Source organism: Nomascus leucogenys, chromosome 25 (genome assembly GCF_006542625.1).
Source record: "Nomascus leucogenys isolate Asia chromosome 25, Asia_NLE_v1, whole genome shotgun sequence".
Taxonomy (NCBI): Eukaryota; Metazoa; Chordata; class Mammalia; order Primates; family Hylobatidae; genus Nomascus; species Nomascus leucogenys.
The window spans coordinates 18846482-18865056 of record NC_044405.1 but is presented as its reverse complement, the minus strand read 5'-3'; the positions used below and the strand labels follow the sequence as shown (position 1 = coordinate 18865056).

General features: G+C 41.2%; 1 protein-coding gene across 6 annotated transcripts in view; it reads left to right on the top strand.

Moving 5' to 3' along the window:
* The window catches only part of TMEM50B (transmembrane protein 50B), a 62531-nt gene that overhangs the window by 12453 nt on the left and 31503 nt on the right, over nucleotides 1-18575 (top strand). For 5 of the 6 annotated variants that reach the window (XR_004028569.1, XR_004028566.1, XR_004028565.1 and 2 more), the window contains exons 2-4: nucleotides 12544-12683; nucleotides 14356-14468; nucleotides 16334-16401. Coding sequence is in view for 1 of the 6 variants with exons in the window: in XM_030806001.1 (XP_030661861.1) it covers nucleotides 12585-12683; nucleotides 14356-14468; nucleotides 16334-16401 (280 nt within the window). In the remaining 5 variants the exon portion in view is untranslated. Of the gene's footprint in view, nucleotides 1-11872; nucleotides 11952-12543; nucleotides 12684-14355; nucleotides 14469-16333; nucleotides 16402-18575 lie in introns of those variants that run through there. The other variant, XR_004028568.1, reaches the window with a different exon arrangement.

Here is an 18575-nt window from a genome sequence, read left to right as displayed (position 1 = left end):
TCTATTTAATCTAATTAACTTTACTCAGCTTTTAAATTTCAGTAGGTTTTGTTTTAATTTTAGCAAACTTTACCTCTTCAAAGTGGCTTTCCCTGACCACTCATTCTAAAATAAGCTTCCCCTTTATTCTCTTAGGATCCTGTGCATTTCCTTCATAGTCATTATTTGTATAAATTTGTTTTGCTGTTCCTTTGTCCCACCCCATCTCTGACCCAACTTAAGCCCTAGTTGGGAGGAGATTATGACTTGTTTCATAAATCTGTGTGTGGAAATACCTACCTCTTTTCTGCTTATAGAACAATTTATAATAGATTAATATGTGGGAAATGAATTTTATATGGGAAATGAATTTTTTTTTAACCTTCAAGCATTGCCTTAAATTCATGGTGACCTTCCCCATACTTTTTTTTTTTTTTTTTTTTTGAGACGGAGTCTCACTCTGTCACCCAGGCTGGAGTACAGTGGTGCAATCTTGGTTCATTGCAACCTCTGCTGCCTGGGTTCAAGCGATTCTCCTGCCTCAGCCTCCCAAGTAGCTGGGATTACAGGCGCCTGCCACCGCGCCTGGCTGATTTTTGTATTTTTAGTAGAGACAGGATTTTACCATCTTGGCCAGGCTGGTCTTGAACTCCTGACTTGTGATATACCCACCTCGGCCCCCCAAAGTGCTGGGATTACAGGCATGAGCCACTGCGCCCGGCCCATACTTGCTTTTAACCAGTTACTACTTAATCTTTTATAATAATGTATTAACTTGTCTGTAGAATATATTGATAAAATATGTTCATATTGCATTCAGAATAATACTTTAGTGTAAGTAAAGCATAGCTAAATGATAAAAAATTTAACATTTTAAGATCTGTACACACAGATCTTAAGTGTACACTTCAGTGACTTGATAAGTGTATTTACTTGCATAACCACTATCCCAATCAAGATATTGAATATTTCCATTCACCCCAAAAAATTCCTTCTAGCCGGTCCTCTCCCCTTGTAGGTAGCCACTGTTTTGATTTTTGTAACTATTGATTAGTTTTACCTCTTCTTAAAGTTCGTCTAAATGGAGTCATATAGTATATACTCTTTTGTATCTGCATTCTTTTACTCAAGTCATGTTTTTGAGATTTTTTATATGAGATTTAAAATATGTATTGGTTCATATTTTTTCTATTGCTTAGTAGTATTCCATTGTGTGAGGAGACATAATTTGTTTTACCATCTTCTATTGATGAACATTTAGGTTGTTTCTGTTTTGCACTATTGTGAATAAAACTGCTATAAGCTTTCCTGTACAAATCTTTTTGTATGTGTGGATGTTTTTACTTCCCTTGAGTAAACACCTAGGAATGAAATTGCTGAGTTTTAGGGAGATTTATTTTTAACCTTACAAAACTGCCATCAGAAACGTGTTATGAGAATTTTATTTGTTCTACATCTTCACCGACATTTGGTGTTGTCAGTCTTTTTAAGTTTAGCTGTTACAGTAGGTGTGAGATATCTTTCATTAATTTGCATTTCCCTGTTGACTAATGATGTTGAACATCTTTTTCAGTGCTTATTGGTCATGAATTGTCTGTTCAAGTCTCATATACTTTTTATTGCCTATATTTTGTCTTTTTATTGTTAATGTTTAGGAGTTCTTTATATATTCAAGGACAAGTCCTTTGCCAGATAATCATTTTGTAAATATTGTCTCCCAGTCTGTGTTTTCAGTGTTTGGACCTTCTGTAATATATTTATTGTACTTTTTTCAGATTAACAATTGGACTCACTACTTTAAATTTAGAGGTATTTTACCTAAAACCATATTTAATGATATTATTATTATTATTATTTTAATTTATTATTTATTTATTTATTTATTTTTATTATTATACTTTAGGTTTTAGGGTACATGTGCACAATGTGCAGGTTTGTTACATATGTATCCATGTGCCATGTTGTTTTGCTGCACCCATTAACTTGTCATTTAGCATTAGGTATATCTCCTAATGCTGTCCCTCCCCCCGCCCCCCACCCCACAACAGTCCCCGGAGTGTGATGTTCCCCTTCCTGTGTCCATGAGTTCTCATTGTTCAATTCCCACCTATGAGTGAGAACATGCAGTGTTTGGTTTTTTGTCCTTGCGATAGTTTACTGAGAATGATGTTTTCCAGTTTCATCCATGTCCCTACAAAGGACATGAACTCATCATTTTTTATGGCTGCATAGTATTCCATGGTGTATATGTGCCACATTTTCTTAATCCAGTCTATCGTTGTTGGACATTTGGGTTGGTTCCAAGTCTTTGCTATTGTGAATAGTGCCGCAATAAACATACGTGTGCATGTGTCTTTATAGCAGCATGATTTATAGTCCTTTGGGTATATACCCAGTAATGGGATGGCTGGGTCAAATGGTATTTCTAGTTCTAGATTCCTGAGGAATCGCCACACTGACTTCCACAATGGTTGAACTAGTTTACAGTCCCACCAACAGTGTAAAAGTGTTCCTATTTCTCCACATCCTCTCCAGCACCTTTTGTTTCCTGACTTTTTAATGATGGGCATTCTAACTGGTGTGAGATGGTATCTCACTGTGGTTTTGATTTGCATTTCTCTGATGGCCAGTGATGATGAGCATTTTTTCATGTGTCTGTTGGCTGCATAAATGTCTTCTTTTGAGAAGTGTCTGTTCATGTCCTTTGCCCACTTTTTGATGGGGTTGTTTGTTTTTTTCTTGTAAATTTGTTTGAGTTCATTGTGGATTCTGGATATTAGCCCTTTGTCAGATGAGTAGGTTGCAAAAATTTTCTCCCATTCTGTAGGTTGCCTGTTCACTCTGATGGTAGTTTCTTTTGCTGTGCAGAAGCTCTTTAGTTTAATGAGATCCCATTTGTCAATGTTGGCTTTTGTTGCCATTGCTTTTGGTGTTTTAGACATGAAGTCCTTGCCCATGCCTATGTCCTGAATGGTATTGCCTAGGTTTTCTTGTAGGATTTTAATGGTTTTAGGTCTAACATTTAAGTCTTTAATCCATCTTGAATTAATTTTTGTATAAGGTGTAAGGAAGGGATCCAGTTTCAGCTTTCTACATATGGCTAGCTAGTTTTCCCAGCACCATTTATTAAATAGAGAATCCTTTCCCCATTTCTTGTTTTTGTCAGGTTTGTCAAAGATCAGATAGTTGTAGCTATGCGGCATCATTTCTGAGGGCTCTGTTCTGTTCCATTGATCTATGTCTCTGTTGTGGTACCAGTACCATGCTGTTTTGGTTACTGTAGCCTTGTAGTATAGTTTGAATTCAGGTAGCGTGATGCCTCCAGCTTTGTTCTTTTGGCTTAGGATTGACTTGGCGATGCAGGCTCTTTTTTGGTTCCATATGAACTTTAAAGTAGTTTTTTCCAATTCTGTGAAGAAAGTCATTGGTAGCTTGATGGGGATGGCATTGAATCTGTAAATTACCTTGGGCAGTATGGCCATTTTCACGATATTGATTATTCCAACCCATGAGCATTTGTTTGTATCCTCTTTTATTTCATTGAGCAGTGGTTTCTGCCTTCATTTCATTATGTACCCAATAGTCATTCAGGAGCAGGTTGTTCAGTTTCCATGTAGTTGAGCGGTTTTGAGTGAGTTTCTTAGTCCTGAGTTCTAGTTTGATTGCACTGTGGTCTGAGAGACAGTTTGTTATAATTTCTGTTCTTTTACATTTGCTGAGGAGAGCTTTACTTCCAACTATGTAGTCAATTTTGGAATAGGTGTGGTGTGGTGCTGAAAAAAATGTGTATTCTGTTGATTTGGGGTGGAGAGTTCTGTAGATGTCTATTAGGTCCACTTTGTGCAGAGCTGAGTTCAATTCCTGGATATCCTTGTTAACTTTCTGTCTCGTTGATCTGTCTAATGTTGACAGTGGGGTGTTAAAATCTCCCATTATTATTGTGTGGGAGTTTAAGTCCCTTTGTAGGTCACTCAGGACTTGCTTTATGAATCTGGGTGCTCATGTGTTGGGTGCCTATATATTTAGGATAGTTAGCTCTTCTTGTTGAATTGATCCCTTTACCATTATGTAATGGCCTTCTTTGTCTCTTTTGATCTTTGTTGGTTTAAAATCTATTATCAGAGACTAGGATTGCAACCCCTGCCTTTTTTTGTTTTCCATTTGCTTGGTAGATCTTCCTCCATCCCTTTATTTTGAGTCTGTGTGTGTCTCTGCATGTGAGATGGGTTTCCTGAATACAGCACACTGATGGGTCCTGACTCCTTATCCAGTTTTCCAGTCTGTGTCTTTTAATTGGAGCATTTAGCCCATTTACATTTAAAGTTAATATTGTTATGTGTGAATCTGATCCTGTCATTATGATGTTAGTTGGTTATTTTGCTCATTAGTTGATGCAGTTTCTTCCTAGCCTCGATGGTCTTTACAATTTGGCATGTTTTTGCAGGGGCTGGTACCGGTTTTTCCTTTCCATGTTTAGTGCTTCCTTCAGGAGCTCTTTTAGGGCAGGCCTGGTGGTGACAAAATCACTCACCGTTTGCTTGTCTGTAAAGTATTTTATTTCTCCTTCACTTATGAAGCTTAGTTTGGCTGGATATGAAATTGTGGGTTGAAAATTCTTTTCTTTAAGAATGTTGAATATCGGCCCCCACTCTCTTCTGGCTTGTAGAGTTTCTGCAGAGAGATCAGCTGTTAGTCTGATGGGCTTCCCTTTGTGGGTAACCCGACCTTTCTCTCTGGCTGCCCTTAACATTTTTTCCTTCATTTCAACTTCGGTGAATCTAACAATTATGTGTCTTGGAGTTGCTCTTCTTGAGGAGTATCTTTGTGGTGTTCTCTGTATTTCCTGAATCTGAATGTTGGCCTGCCTTGCTAGATTGGGGAAGTTCTCCTGGATAATATCTTGCAGAGTGTTTTCCAACTTGGTTCCATTCTCCTCGTCATTTTCAGGTACACCAATCAAACGTAGGTTTCGTCTTTTCACATAGTCCCAAATTTCTTGGAGGCTTTGTTCATTTCTTTTTATTCTTTTTTCTCTAAACTTCCCTTCTCGCTTCATTTCATTCATCTTCCATCAGCGATACCCTTTCTTCCAGTTGATCGCATCTGCTACCAAGGCTTCTGCAATCTTCGCGTGGTTCTCGAAACTTGGCTTTCAGCTCCATCAGCTCCTTTAAGCCCTTCTCTCCATTGGTTATTCTAGTTATCCATTCGTCTAATTTTTTTTTCAAAGTTTTTAACTTCTTTGCTATTATTTTGAATTTCCTCCGATAGCTCGGAGTAGTTTGATCATCTGAAGCCTTCTTCTCTCAACTCGTCAAAGTCATCCTCCGTCCAGCTTTGTTCCGTTGCTGGTGAGGAACTGCGTTCCTTTGGAGGAGGAGAGGTGCTCTGCTTTTTAGAGTTTCCAGTTTTTCTGCTCTGTTTTTTCCCCATCTTTGTGGTTTTATCTACTTTTGGTCTTTGATGATGGTGATGTACAGATGGGTTTTTGGTGTGGATGTCCTCTTTCTGTTTGTTAGTTTTCCTTCTACCAGACAGGACCCTCAGCTGCAGGTCTGTTGGAGTTTACTAGAGGTCCACTCCAGACCCTGTTTGGCTGGGTGTCAGCAGCGGTGGCTGCAGAACAGCAGATTTTCATGAGACCACAAATTCAGCTGTCTGATAGTTCCTCTGGAAGTTTTGTCTCAGAGGAGTACCTGGCCGAGTGAGGTGTCAGTCTGTCCCTACTGGGGGGTGCCTCCCAGTTAGGCTGCTCAGGGGTGAGGGACCCACTTTAGGAGGCAGTTCTCCAGATCTGATCGTTCTCAGATCTCCAGCTGCGTGCTGGGAGAACCACTACTCTCTTCAAAGCTGTCAGTCAGACAGGGACATGTAAGTCTGCAGAGGTTCCTGCTGAATTTTTGTTTGTCTGTGCCCTGCCCCCGGAGGTGGAGCCTACAGAGGCAGGCAGGCCTCCTTGAGCTGTGGTGGGCTCCACCCAGTTCGAGCTTCCTGGCTGCTTTGTTTACCTAAGCAAGCCTGGGCAATGGCGGGCGCCCCTCCCCCAGCCTCGCTGCCGCCTTGCAGTTTGATCTCAGACTGCTGTGCTAGCAATCAGCGAGACTCCATGGGCATAGGACCCTCCGAGCCAGGTGCGGGACACAATCTCCTAGTGTGCCATTTTCCAGGCCCGTTGGAAAAGCGCAGTATTAGGGTGGGACTGACCCGATTTTCCAGGTGCCGTCTGTTACCCCTTTCTTTGACTAGGAAAGGGAACTCCCTGACCCCTTGCCCTTCCCAAGTGAGGCAATGCCTCACCCTGCTTCGGCTCACACACAGTGCGCTTGACCGACTGTCCTGCACCCACTGTTTGGCACTCCCTAGTGAGATGAAACCGGTACCTCAAACAGAAATGCAGAAATCACCCGTCTTCTGTGTCGCTCAGGCTGGGAGCTGTAGACCGGAGCTGTTCCTATTTGGCCATCTTGGCTCCACCCCGATGGTATTATTTGAAAACATAGCTGACATACTGTTTAGAAAGAAATTTATCTTTGTGGACATTCTCTACAGTGTTCTAATTTTTGCTTTAAATTGTCTTTTTTTTTTTTTTGGTGACAGAGTTTTGCTCCTGTTGCCCAGGCTGGAGTGCAATGGCACAATCTTGACTCACTGCAACCTCCGCCTCCCGGGTCCAAGTGATTCTCCTGCCTCAGCCTCCCGAGTAGCTGGGATTGCAAGTGCCCACTACCACGCCTGGCTAATTTTTTTGTATTTTTAGTAGAGACAGGGTTTCACCATGTTGGCTAGGCTGGTCTCAAACTCCTGACCTCAGGTAATCCACCCACCTTGGCTTCCCAAAGTGCTGGGATTACAAGTGTTAGCCATCGCACCTGGCCTCTTCAGTTTTTCTTGGAGGTCTCAGTTTCTTTTTTTTTTTTTTTTTTGAGACGGAGTCTCGCTCTGTCGCCCAGGCTGGAGTGCAGTGGCGCAATCTCGGCTCACTGCAAGCTCCGCCTCCCGGGTTCACGCCATTCTCCTGCCTCAGCCTCTCCGAGTAGCTGGGACTACAGGCGCCCGCCACCACACCCAGCTAATTTTTTTGTATTTTTAGTAGAGACGGGGTTTCACTGTGGTCTCGATCTCCTGACCTCGTGATCCGCCCGCCTCGGCCTCCCAAAGTGCTGGGATTACAAGTGTAAGCCACCGCGCCCGGCCATAGGTCTCAGTTTCATCCGGTATCATTCCCTTCAGCTTGAAGAATTCCCTTTAGCATTTCTTTTAGTGCAGGTTTGGTGATGAATTATCTCAATTTTTGTTTACCTGGAAGTATCTTTATTTTACTCTTACTAAAAAAAAGAAAACTGGCTGGGAATAGTGGTGCACACCTGTAATCTCAGCATTTTGGGAGGCTGAGGCAGGCAGATCGCTTGAATTCAGGAGTTTAAGACCAGCTTGGACAACTGGGTGAAACCCTGTCTCTCTTAAAAAAAAAACAAAAAAAAAAACCCCTCCCCTGCCCCCAAAAAAACACAGCTTTGTTGAGTTACAGTATATATACTCTAACATTCACCTGTTTTAAGTGTACACTTGAATGATTTTTAGTATTTATGGAGCTGTGCAGTCATTGCCACAATCTAGTTTTAGAATCTTGTGGCCTTTTGCAGTCACTTCGTATTTTTCTTCTTCCCATCCCTAGACAACCACTAATCCGCTTTATGTCTATAGATTTGCCTATTCTGGATGTTTCCTGTAAATGGAATCATAAAATATATGGTCTTCTGTCTTTTACTTAGTCGGTTTTTGAGGTTCGTTCATGTAGCATCTATCAGTAGGAACCTCTTTCCTTTTTGTTGCTGAATTTGTATTCCGTTGTATGGATGTGCTATGTTTTATTTATCCATTTGTTGATGTATGTTTGGTTGCTTCCACTCCGTGGCAATTATGAGTAATGCTGCTATGAACAAGTTATTAGGGTGGGAAATGTTTTCATTTCTCTTGGGTAGTTAGATAGGAGGAGAATTGCTGTCACCTTCTTTTTTTTTTTTTTTTTTGAGACAAGGTTTCACTCTGTCACCCATCATAGCTCACTGTAACCTCAAACTTCTGGGCACAAGTGATCCTTCCATCTCAGCCTCCTGAGTAGCTGAGACTACAAGTGCACACCACCATGCTTGGCCATCCTCATTTTTGGAGAATATTTTTGCTGGGTATAGAATTTGGGATTGATTTTTTTTTTTTTTCCCGAGACAGAGTCTCACTTTTTTGCCCAGGCTGGAGTGCAGTGGTGCGATCTCGGCTCACTGCAAGCTCCAGCTCCTGGGTTCAAGCGATTCTCATGCCTCAGCCTCCTAAGTAGCTGGGTCTACAGGTAAGGGCCTACCATGCCTAGCTAATTTTTGTATTTTTAGTAGAGATGGGGTTTCTCCATGTTGGCCAGGCTGGTCTTGAACTCCTGGCCTCAAAGCAGTCTGCCCACCTCAGTCTCCAAAGTGTTGGGATTACAGGCATGAGCCACCACACCTGGCCTGATTTTTTTTTTCTTAAAGCGTTATTAACAATGTCATTCTTGTGTCTTCTAGCATCCTTTGTTCTGGTTAGAAGTCAGCCATCATTCCTATTGTTCTATCTCTGTATGTGTTGTATTGATTTTTTTTCCCCATAAGACTGTTTCAAGAGTTTCTCTGTATCTCTGATTTTCAGCAGTTTGATTATGATGTTTTCTTTGTATTTATCCTCCTTGGAGTTTGCTGAGCTTTTTGGATTTGTAAGTTAATATTTTTCACCAAATTTTGAGAAATTTTTATTTATTCTTTTTTTTTTTTTTTTTTTTTGAGATGGAGTTTTGTTCTTGTTGCCCAGGCTAGAATGCAATGAATGGTGTGATCTTGGCTCATTGCAACCTCCGCCTCCCAGGTTCAAGTGATCCTCCTGCCTCAGCCTCCCAAGTAGCTGGGATTACAGGCATGCGCCATCACACCCAGTTTTGTATTTTTAGTAGTGATGGGGTTTCGCCCTGTTGGCCAGGCTGGTCTCGAACTCCTGACCTCAGGTGATCCACCCGCCTCAGCCTCCCAAAGTGCTGGGATTACAGGTGTGAGCCACCGTGCCCAGCCCATCTATTATTTTTTCAAAATTTTTTTCTTCCTCATTCTGTCTTTTCTTCTTCTGGGAATTTTAATTACATATATTTTAGACCACTTAGTATTGTTCCTCAGGTCTCTAAATTGGATAATTTCTTTTGATGTTTAAGTTTACTGTCCTTTTCTTCTACTGTATCTAATCTGCAATTAAGTTCATTTAGTTAATTATTTATTTATTTATTTTTAGATGGAATCTTGCTCTGTCGCCTGACTGGAGTGCAGTGGTGCAATCTCGGCTCACTGCAACCTCCGCCTCCTTGGGTTCAGGCAATTCTACTGCCTTAGCCTCCCGAGTAGCTAGGATTACAGGTGCCCGCCACCATGCCCAGCTAAGTTTTTGTATTTTTAGTGGAGACGGGGTTTCACCATTTTGGCCAGGATGGTCTTGATCTCCTGACCTCGTGATCCGCCCGCCTTGGCCTCCCAAAGTGCTGGGATTACAGGCGTGAGCCACCGCGCCCGGCCCCGGCTAATTTTTTTTGTAGTTTTAGTAGAGACGGGGTTTCACCGTGTTAGCCAGGATGGTCTCAATCTCCTGACCTGTGATCCGCCTGCCTCGGCCTCCCAAAGTGCTGGGATTACAGGCATGAGCCACTGTGCTCAGCCCCTAGAATTTTCATTTGAATCTTTTTACATTTTAATTTATTTTTTAGAGACAGGGTCTTGCAATGTTGCCTGGGCTGGGCTTGAAGTCCTGGCCTCAAGCAATCTTCCTGCCTCGGCCTTCTGAGTAGCTAGGATTACAGGTGCAAGCCATCACATTGGCTCCTGATTCTTTTTTTAAAAAATAGTTTCCTTTTCTCTACTAAGATTCTCCATTGGTTCAGTTATTTTGACCATGTTTTCCTGTAAGTCCTTGAATATGATTATTATAATGGGTGCTTTAAAGTCCTTGTCTGCTAATTTCAATATCTGAGTCATTTTGGGATTTATTTCTATTGACTGTTCTTTTTCCTCCTGAAAAATAGATCACATTTTCCTGATTCTTTGCATGTCTAGTAATTTTTTTTAGTATATATTGGAGATTGTGAATAATATGAATCAATTTCGTTATCTTCATCTGAAAAGTATTGCTTTTTGTTGTAACAGGCAGGTAAAATATTGGCTGATCACCTTAAAATTGTGGAGACTTGGTTTTATATTTTGTTAGGATATGTCCCCAGGTGTTTACTGATCCTCCCTGACTTGGTGGAATGAAAATTCCAAAATGTCTCCCTTATATTAAAGTGTTTGGGGCTCTCTTTGTGACTTATTCTTTTCCGAGATGTTCCCCTTCAATTTCCAGCTGTTATGGTGGTCCTGAACTCCCATCTTCTGGCATCTCAAGCCAAGAATACTGTAGCTTTTTGCTTGCCACTGTGGCCACTTTGTGCCAAGGGGACTCCCTGGGCTGGGAGTGGGAGTTTAAGGGGGTTCCTAAGGGGAACAGCTGATCCCACTTACTGTGTTTTCTTTTTTTTTTCTTTGAGAGGGAGTCTCACTCTGTTGCCCAGGCTGGAGTGCAGTGGTGTGATCTTGGCTCACCACAACCTCCGCCTCCTGCGATCAAACGATTCTCCTATTTCAGCCTCCTGAGCAACTGGGATTACAGGCGCATGCTACCATGCCTGGCTGATTTATTTATTTATTTATTTATTTTTTCAGATGGAGTCTCGCTCTGTTGCCCAGGCTGGAGTGCAGTGGCTTACTGCAAGCCCCACCTCCTGGGTTCGTGCCATTCTCCTGCCTCAGCCTCCCGAGTAGCTGGGACTACAGGTGCCTGCCATCACGCCCGGCTAATTTTCTTTTTGTATTTTTATTAGAGACGGGGTTTCACCGTGTTAGCCAGGATGGTCTCGATCTCCTGACCTCATGATCCGCCTGCCTCGGCCTCCCAAAGTGCTGGAATTACAGGCGTGAGCCACCGAGCCCGGCTGATTTGTTTTTTTTTTTTTTTTTTTTTTTTTTTTTTTTTTTGAGATAGAGTCTCGCTTTGTCTGCCAGGCTGGAGTGCAGTGGCACAATCTTGACTCACCACAACCTTCGCTGCCCGGGTTCAAGCGATTCTCCTGCCTCAGATTTTTGTAGTTTTAGTAGAGACGGGATTTCACCATGTTGGCCAGGCTGGTCATGAACTCGTGACCTCAAATGATCCACCCGCCTCGGCCTCCCAAAGTGCTGGGATTACAGGCGTGAGCCACCATGCATCCGGCTGTGTTTTATTTCTTTAAAGGATGAAGTTTCTTTCAATTTCTGCCTGTTTTTCAGCCCTCTCCAGTGCTTTCAAATTTTTTTTTATTTCTTTCTAGAATTTATGGTGGCCTTGAAATATCTCATGTGGACATAATATCTTTGTTTTTAAAAATAGTATGCTACACTCCTGTAGTTATTTAGGCACATGATTTTTCTCCCTCTTCCAGTTATATCTTACTGCGTTACAGATTAATGCCAAAACCCTGTGGCTTAAAACGGTCATTTTATTATGTTTATTAGATTTTATGGGTCAGGAATTTGGAAGGGGCATAGCCAGGATGATGTATCTCTGCTCCATGTATCTGGTGCCTTACCTGGGAAGGCTCAAACTTTTGGGATGGTGCTATAGCTGGATAGCAGTTACCTAAAAGTGTCTTTACTCATATGTCTGGCAGTTAATACTAGCTGTTAGCTGGGACCTCAACTGGAACTGTGGGTCAGAACACCTATAAATGGTCTCCTTACAGCATAGTAGCCCAAGCATTAGTGTTCCAGAGAACCAAGCAGATGCTTCATTGCCTTCTGTGTCCTGATCTTGGAAGTGGCATGGCAGAAGTTACATAGCATCACTTCCTCTACTCTGCTGGTCAACTAGTCTTTATTGTTGACCCAAATTCAAAGGTAGGACGTAAATCTACCTCTCAATGGAAGAAGTGTCAAATATTTTAGACATGTTTATTTCATTTATTTATTTATTTTTGGACAGAGTCTTGCTCTGTTGCCCAGGCTGGAGTGCAGTGTCATGATCTTGCACCGCAATCTCTGCCTTCCAGGTTCAAGCAATTCTTGTGCCTCAGCCTCCCTGTGATTACAGGCATGTGCCACCACGCCCAGTTAATTTTTTGTATTTTCAGTAGAGACAAAGTTTCATAATATTGGTCAGGCTGGTCTCGAACTCCTGGCCTCAAGTGATCTGCCCACTTTGGCCTCCCAAAGTGCTGGAATTATAGGCGTGAGCCACCGCGGCACCCAGCTCCTAGACATGGTTTAAAACCACAGTGCTCATTTATCAAATAGCAAGCTCCCCCTTGGGTCCTAGCATAGTCCTATATATGTCTCAATTAGGTACTTGTTGAAGTACTGAATTTTTCTTAACTATAGTAGAATAAGACCTAAAGTAAAGTTGTGTGTAAAGCTTTAAGAAAGGAATAAGATATTTTACTTTCAGAAAACATTTTCTTAAGTTGATTAGTTTTTGTCTTTCTGTTTGTAGGATACAGCATTTAATGAAAAATTTATGGTTAAGAAGTAAAAATGGCAGGCTTCCTAGATAATTTTCGTTGGCCAGAATGTGAATGTATTGACTGGAGTGAGAGAAGAAATGCTGTGGCGTCTGTTGTCGCAGGTATATTGGTAAGTGAGAAAGACTGGTTGGTGACATTTATCCATTACCTTTTGCCCTGGAAATTAATGCCGGTTCCTTTGAACTGAGAATGGCTTTCCAGAACTATTTATTTCACTGCTGTTTTATATAGATAATTATCAGAGTTCTAGATACTATTGCCAAGCAGAATATGGTGGGCCCTGGATTCATTTTGACTTTGTAAACGTGTACTTAATATCTTTTCTTCAGTTCCATTGATAATATAATTATTATAGGCAATAGCATTTTTAACTTACTGATAGAACATATATATAAGTACTTTAAGATCCTTACAGGCTCAGAATTTGATGTAACCCAAAATTATGGTTGTGACTTATTGAAGGTCAGACAACAGTGACAGTACTCTGCAGATAATAGTAACAACCTTAGGCTCCATTAGAACTGAAGCCCTGCAGCGACTCTAGGGAAGAAATACCATCTCTGTTTCCCCAGCTGCAACATTGGGGGAGCATCAGAGGAAGACATTTGTGAAGGAAACTATTGTTTAATTTTCTTTCCATCATTTTTTTTAACTTTAATTGAAAATGACAGGCATAAAACAAAAGTAGAGAGAGTGATATACAGGTTCTGTCTCCTACTTTATCCCATGTATCTACCATCCAGCTTAAAAAAAAAAATACCCCAAAATCAGGACCTATCTTGGTTTACAATTCCATCAACCACTCCCTGTCCACACTTTTTTTTTTTTTTAAAGAAACAAGGTTTTGCTGTGTTGTACAGCTACTAGAGTACAGTTGCTATTTACAAGTGTGATCGTAGTATACTACAGCTTCAAATTCATGGTCTCAAGCAATCTTCCTGCCTCAGTCTCCCAGGTAGCTGGGACTACAGGTTCATACTACCATTCCTGGCTCCCACAGCAGTTTTTGGAAGCAAATTTCTTCATCTGTTTACGTTTTAAAAATTCATCTCTTTCAATGTACAGTTCTACACCCAAAGTCCTATAGAAAAACAAAATGAAATGAAGCAGAGCAAGAACTAATGATAATTGCGAAGCAGTCTGCTCACTGCAGCCTCTGCCTCTGACTTCCCAGGTTCAAGCGATTCTTGTGCCTCAGCCTCCCAAGTAGCTAGGATTAGAGGCACACGCCACCATGCCCAGCTAATTTTTGTTTTTGTATTTGTATTTAAATGTTTTCGCGACAGAGTCTCGTTCTGTCGTCCAGGCTGGAGTGCAGTGGCGTGATCTCAGCTCATTGAAGCCTTCACCTCCTGGGTTTAAGCAATTCTCCTGCCTCAGCCTCCCGAGTAGCTGGAATTACAGGTGCCTGCCACCATGCCCAGCTAATTTTTGTACTTTTAGTAGAAACGAGGTTTCACCATGTTGACCAGACTGGTCTCAAACTCCTGACCTCAGGTGATTTGCCTGTGTTGGCCTCCCAAAGTGCTGGGATTACAGACGTGAGCCATCGCATCCGGCCTTGTATTTTTATTAGAGGTGAGGTTTTACCATGATGGCCAGGCTTGAACTCCTGACCTCAAGTGATCCACCTGCCTTGGCCTCCCAAAGTGCTGGGATTACAGGCGTGAGCCTCTGCACCCAGCCCGTTTATATGATCTGTAGGACAAAAGGAATGTTAAAAAGCAGGTATTGTGCTAGCAAGAGTTTTAATGTTTCAGTGACTTGGGCTGTGTTTTAAGTTTTTTACAGGCTGGTGGATAATGATTGATGCAGCTGTGGTGTATCCTAAGCCAGAACAGTTGAACCATGCCTTTCACACATGTGGTGTATTTTCCACGTTGGCTTTCTTCATGTAAGTATGAAGATAATTCTCTATTCAAGATGATTTTTCTAAAAATACTTTCCCGTTAATGTGCAGTGCTTTCTTGAATAACTTTTTAATTTATTTGATAGATTATTTTTTAACATGATACATACATAATTCCCATTTTATTAGGATTTTTTTTAACCAGAAATGAGTGTTGGATTTGGTCATATATCTTTTTAGCACCTATAACAATTATCTTGTGATTTTTTTTTCCTCATATTTTTTAATCTGGTCAGTTACATATTTTGTCAGTTCCAAGATCTACTTTTTCACATTTTAATACCTCCGAATATCAGGATGCATCTTTTTTTTTTTTTTTTTTTTTGAGACGGAGTCTCGCTCTGTCGCCCAGGCTGGCGTGCAGTGGCGCAATCTCAGCTCACTGCAAGCTCCGCCTCCCGGGTTCACGCCATTCTCCTGCCTCAGCCTCTCCGAGTAGCTGGGACTACAGGCGCCCGCCACCACGCCCGGCTAATTTTTTTGTATTTTTAGTAGAGACGGGGTTTCACCGTAGTCTCGATCTCCTGACCTCGTGATCCACCCGCCTTGGCCTCCCAAAGTGCTGGGATTACAAGCGTGAGCCACCGCGCCCAGCCAGGATGCATCTTATAGTCAGTGGTATCTTAGAATTATAATTGATAACATTTTTATTTCTTGTCAGTATTAAAAATTAATGGTGTATCTTAAAACTGATGGCTCTGAGATTTCATGAAACATGTTACGTTTCTGCATTTTTTAGTAGTAAATCATCTGTAGGTGTTGTAGTACACTCAACTTTTACCTTGCAGTATTATTATTATTATTTTTAATGTGCTACTTGACTGTGTTTGCCAGTGTTTGAGGAAAAGGCAAGATTGGCCTCAAAGAGATTTGTTTGTGGCTTTTGTTTTTATTAAATTATTTTTAAGTTTATGTTACCTCATTTCATAAAAAAGCATGGAAGCTTTTTATGGATGTCTTTTAACAATTAAAAAATATTAAGATTACATCATTTCCTTATACCGTCAGAAGGTTTTTTTTTTTTTTTTTTGAGACAGAGTCTTACTCTGTTGTTGGGGCTGGACCGCAGTGGCATGATCTCGGCTCACTGCAACCTCTGCCTCCCGGGTTCAAGTGATTCCCCTGCCTCAGCCTCCCAAGTAGCTGGAATTACAGGTGCCTGCCACTACGTCCAGCTAATTTTTTGTATTTTTAGTAGAGACGGGGTTTCACCATGTTGGCCAGGCTGGTCTTGAACTCCTGACCTCGTGATTTACCCGCTGTGGCCTCTCAAAGTGCTGGGATTACAGGTGTGAGCCACTGCACCTGGCCAGGAGTTTTAAAAAGGTTATATTATGGAAAATGGAACTACTTACATCCATTGTGGCTTCTAAAAAAAGGAAATTCCTGTTACTAATTAATGTACCTTGCTCTAACAAAAATGGAAAGGGAAGCTGAATAAAGTGGGCATATTATACATAAGCTACATTTTCTCTGAGCTTAAGAAATGGATCATAGAAAATCACTTGACTTTTAACACAAAGAGAAACTGTTTAACTCTTGATAATAATGAGAACCTTGAAATGGGATAGCACTGAGTCATTCATGTATAAATGTGAAATAGACAAACCAGAAAACAAGTGATAGAAATCTCTTAAAATAAATGTGTTTTCTGGGTGTACTTTATGAAAATAAGGCCAATGTAACATTTCTATCAACTAGCATTTTTATTAGTTTAAAAGATATGTTAAATTATTCAGATATTGATTTTAGTTATGAAATAATCTGTTTTCCGTCTAAGTGTTATATAAATATTTGAGTATTTTAACAGCGAATACTGAAATTCATTTGATGATTTTGTACTGTTCTAGGATAAATGCTGTGTCCAATGCTCAGGTGAGAGGTGATAGCTATGAAAGCGGCTGTTTAGGAAGAACAGGTAAAGATACTTTGAGCTGTTAATGTGTGTTAACAAAATAGAAATTTGTCACCAGAAAAAAAACCTCTCTTGTGAGTCTTTATTCAGGACTGGTAATGATTATATAGGATATTTTTTATTTGCTTTAAAAAAAGTTTTACTGTTATTCAAATCCTTAAGAAAGTAAGTTATTGCTAGAAGTTACTGTTTTTGTTATGTTACACTGCCCATGATATAGATGAAAAATGTTGCTATTCAAATGGATCTTGGACTCCAGTGCTAATGATGGATTTATTATTATCCCAATTGTTGACCAATAATGTTACTTACAAGATGGCTGACTATGATTATTAACAGGGAAGTAATGAACACATTAGGGGATCAAACCTAGGACTACAGTGTCTTTACATTCACTTCTGATCACTTGAGTAGCCACGCACAGATTGCAACAAAATTGTTCAGAAGAAAGATGCTATTTGTCTACACATAAATTAGTTTTTGTAGTTTGAATTCATTTGAATTGTCATCCATTTTTTTTTTTTTTTTTTTTTGAGACGGAGTTTCGCTCTTCTTGCCCAGGCTGGAGTGCAGTGGTGCGTTTTTGGCTCACCACAACGTCCACCTCCTGGGTTCAAGCAATTCTCCTCCCTCACCCTCCCGAGAGCTGGGATTCCAGACATGCTTGGCTAATTTTGTAGTTTTAGTAGAAATGGGGTTTCTCCATGTTGATCAGGCTGGTCTCGAACTCCCGACCTCAGGTGATCCACCCACCTTGGCTTCCCAAAGTGCTGGGATTACAGGAGTGAGCCACCGAGCCCGGCCCAATTGTGTTTTTTAAACATTTACGGCCGGGCACAGTGGCTCACGCCTGTAATCCCAGCACTTTGGGAGGCTGAGACGGGTGGAACACCTAAGGTCAGGAGTTCGAGACCAGCCCTGCCAACATGGAGAAACCCCGTCTCTACTAAAAAAAAATACAAAATTAGCCAGGCGTGGTGGCACACTTCTGTAGTCCCAGCTACTTGGGAGGCTAAGGCAAGAGAATCGCTTGAACCCGGGAGGCAGAGGTTGCGGTGAGCTGAGATCACCTCATTGCACTCTAGCCTGGGCAACAAGAGCAAAATTCTGTCTCAAAAAAAAAAAAAAAAAAATTATATTATAATATGAAGAACTTAAGGTACAGTGGGCTTAAATAATGTGTCCAAAATCACAGAGCAAGTAATTGGTGGAGCCAGGATTGAACACTGACAGTCTGGCTCCAGAGCCCATGCTTTTAGCCACCATGCTGTGCTTGTTTCCCATCTAGAACCATTTGGTCACTTTGTCTGGTTTGGTACCACGTGTATATTTTTTCGTTTTGTCAGCTTAATTGAATTGAATATAATTTAAGTATAATAGAATTCACTAATGTATTTATTATTTTATTAATTTTTTTTGAGACAGAGTCTCACTCTGTCACCCAGGCTGGTGTGCAGTGGCACGATCTTGGCTCACTGCAGCCTCAACAGCCTGGGCTTGAGTGATCCTCCCGCCTCAGTTTCTCAAGTGGCTGTGATTATAGGCACATGTTGCTGCGCCCAGCTAATTTATTTTTTTTGTAGAGGCAGGGTTTTACCACGTTGTTCAGGCTGGTCTTGATCTCCTGGCCTCAAGCTATCCACCTGGTCTCAAGCTATCGGCCTCCCAAAGTGCTGGGATTGCAGGCATGAGCCACCACGCCTGGCCAGAATCCACCAATTTAAAGTGTACAATTTGATGAGTTTGATCAAATGTGTACAGTTACAGTTGTGTAACTACCACTACAATCATGATACAGAACATTTCCATTACCCCAAAAAGTTCCCTCGTACCCTTTTTATAGTTAATACTCTTGCCCTCACCTCCTGGCCACTACTGATCTACTTTCTATGATGGTAGCTCTGCCTTTTCTACGATTTCATGTAAATGGGATCATATAGTAAGTATCATAGCCTTTTAAACCAAATAAAGCAGCTGTGAAGAGCTTAGCTTTCTTTTCTACTTGATGTTTTATTTTTTTAATTTTGTATTTATTTTGTTTGAGATGGAGTCTTGCTGTGTCACCCAGACTGGAGTGCAGTGGTGCGATCTCAGCTCACTGCATCCTCCGCCTCCCAGGCTCAAGTAATTCTTCTGCCTCAGCCTCCTGAGTAGCTGGGATTACAGGTGCCTGCCAC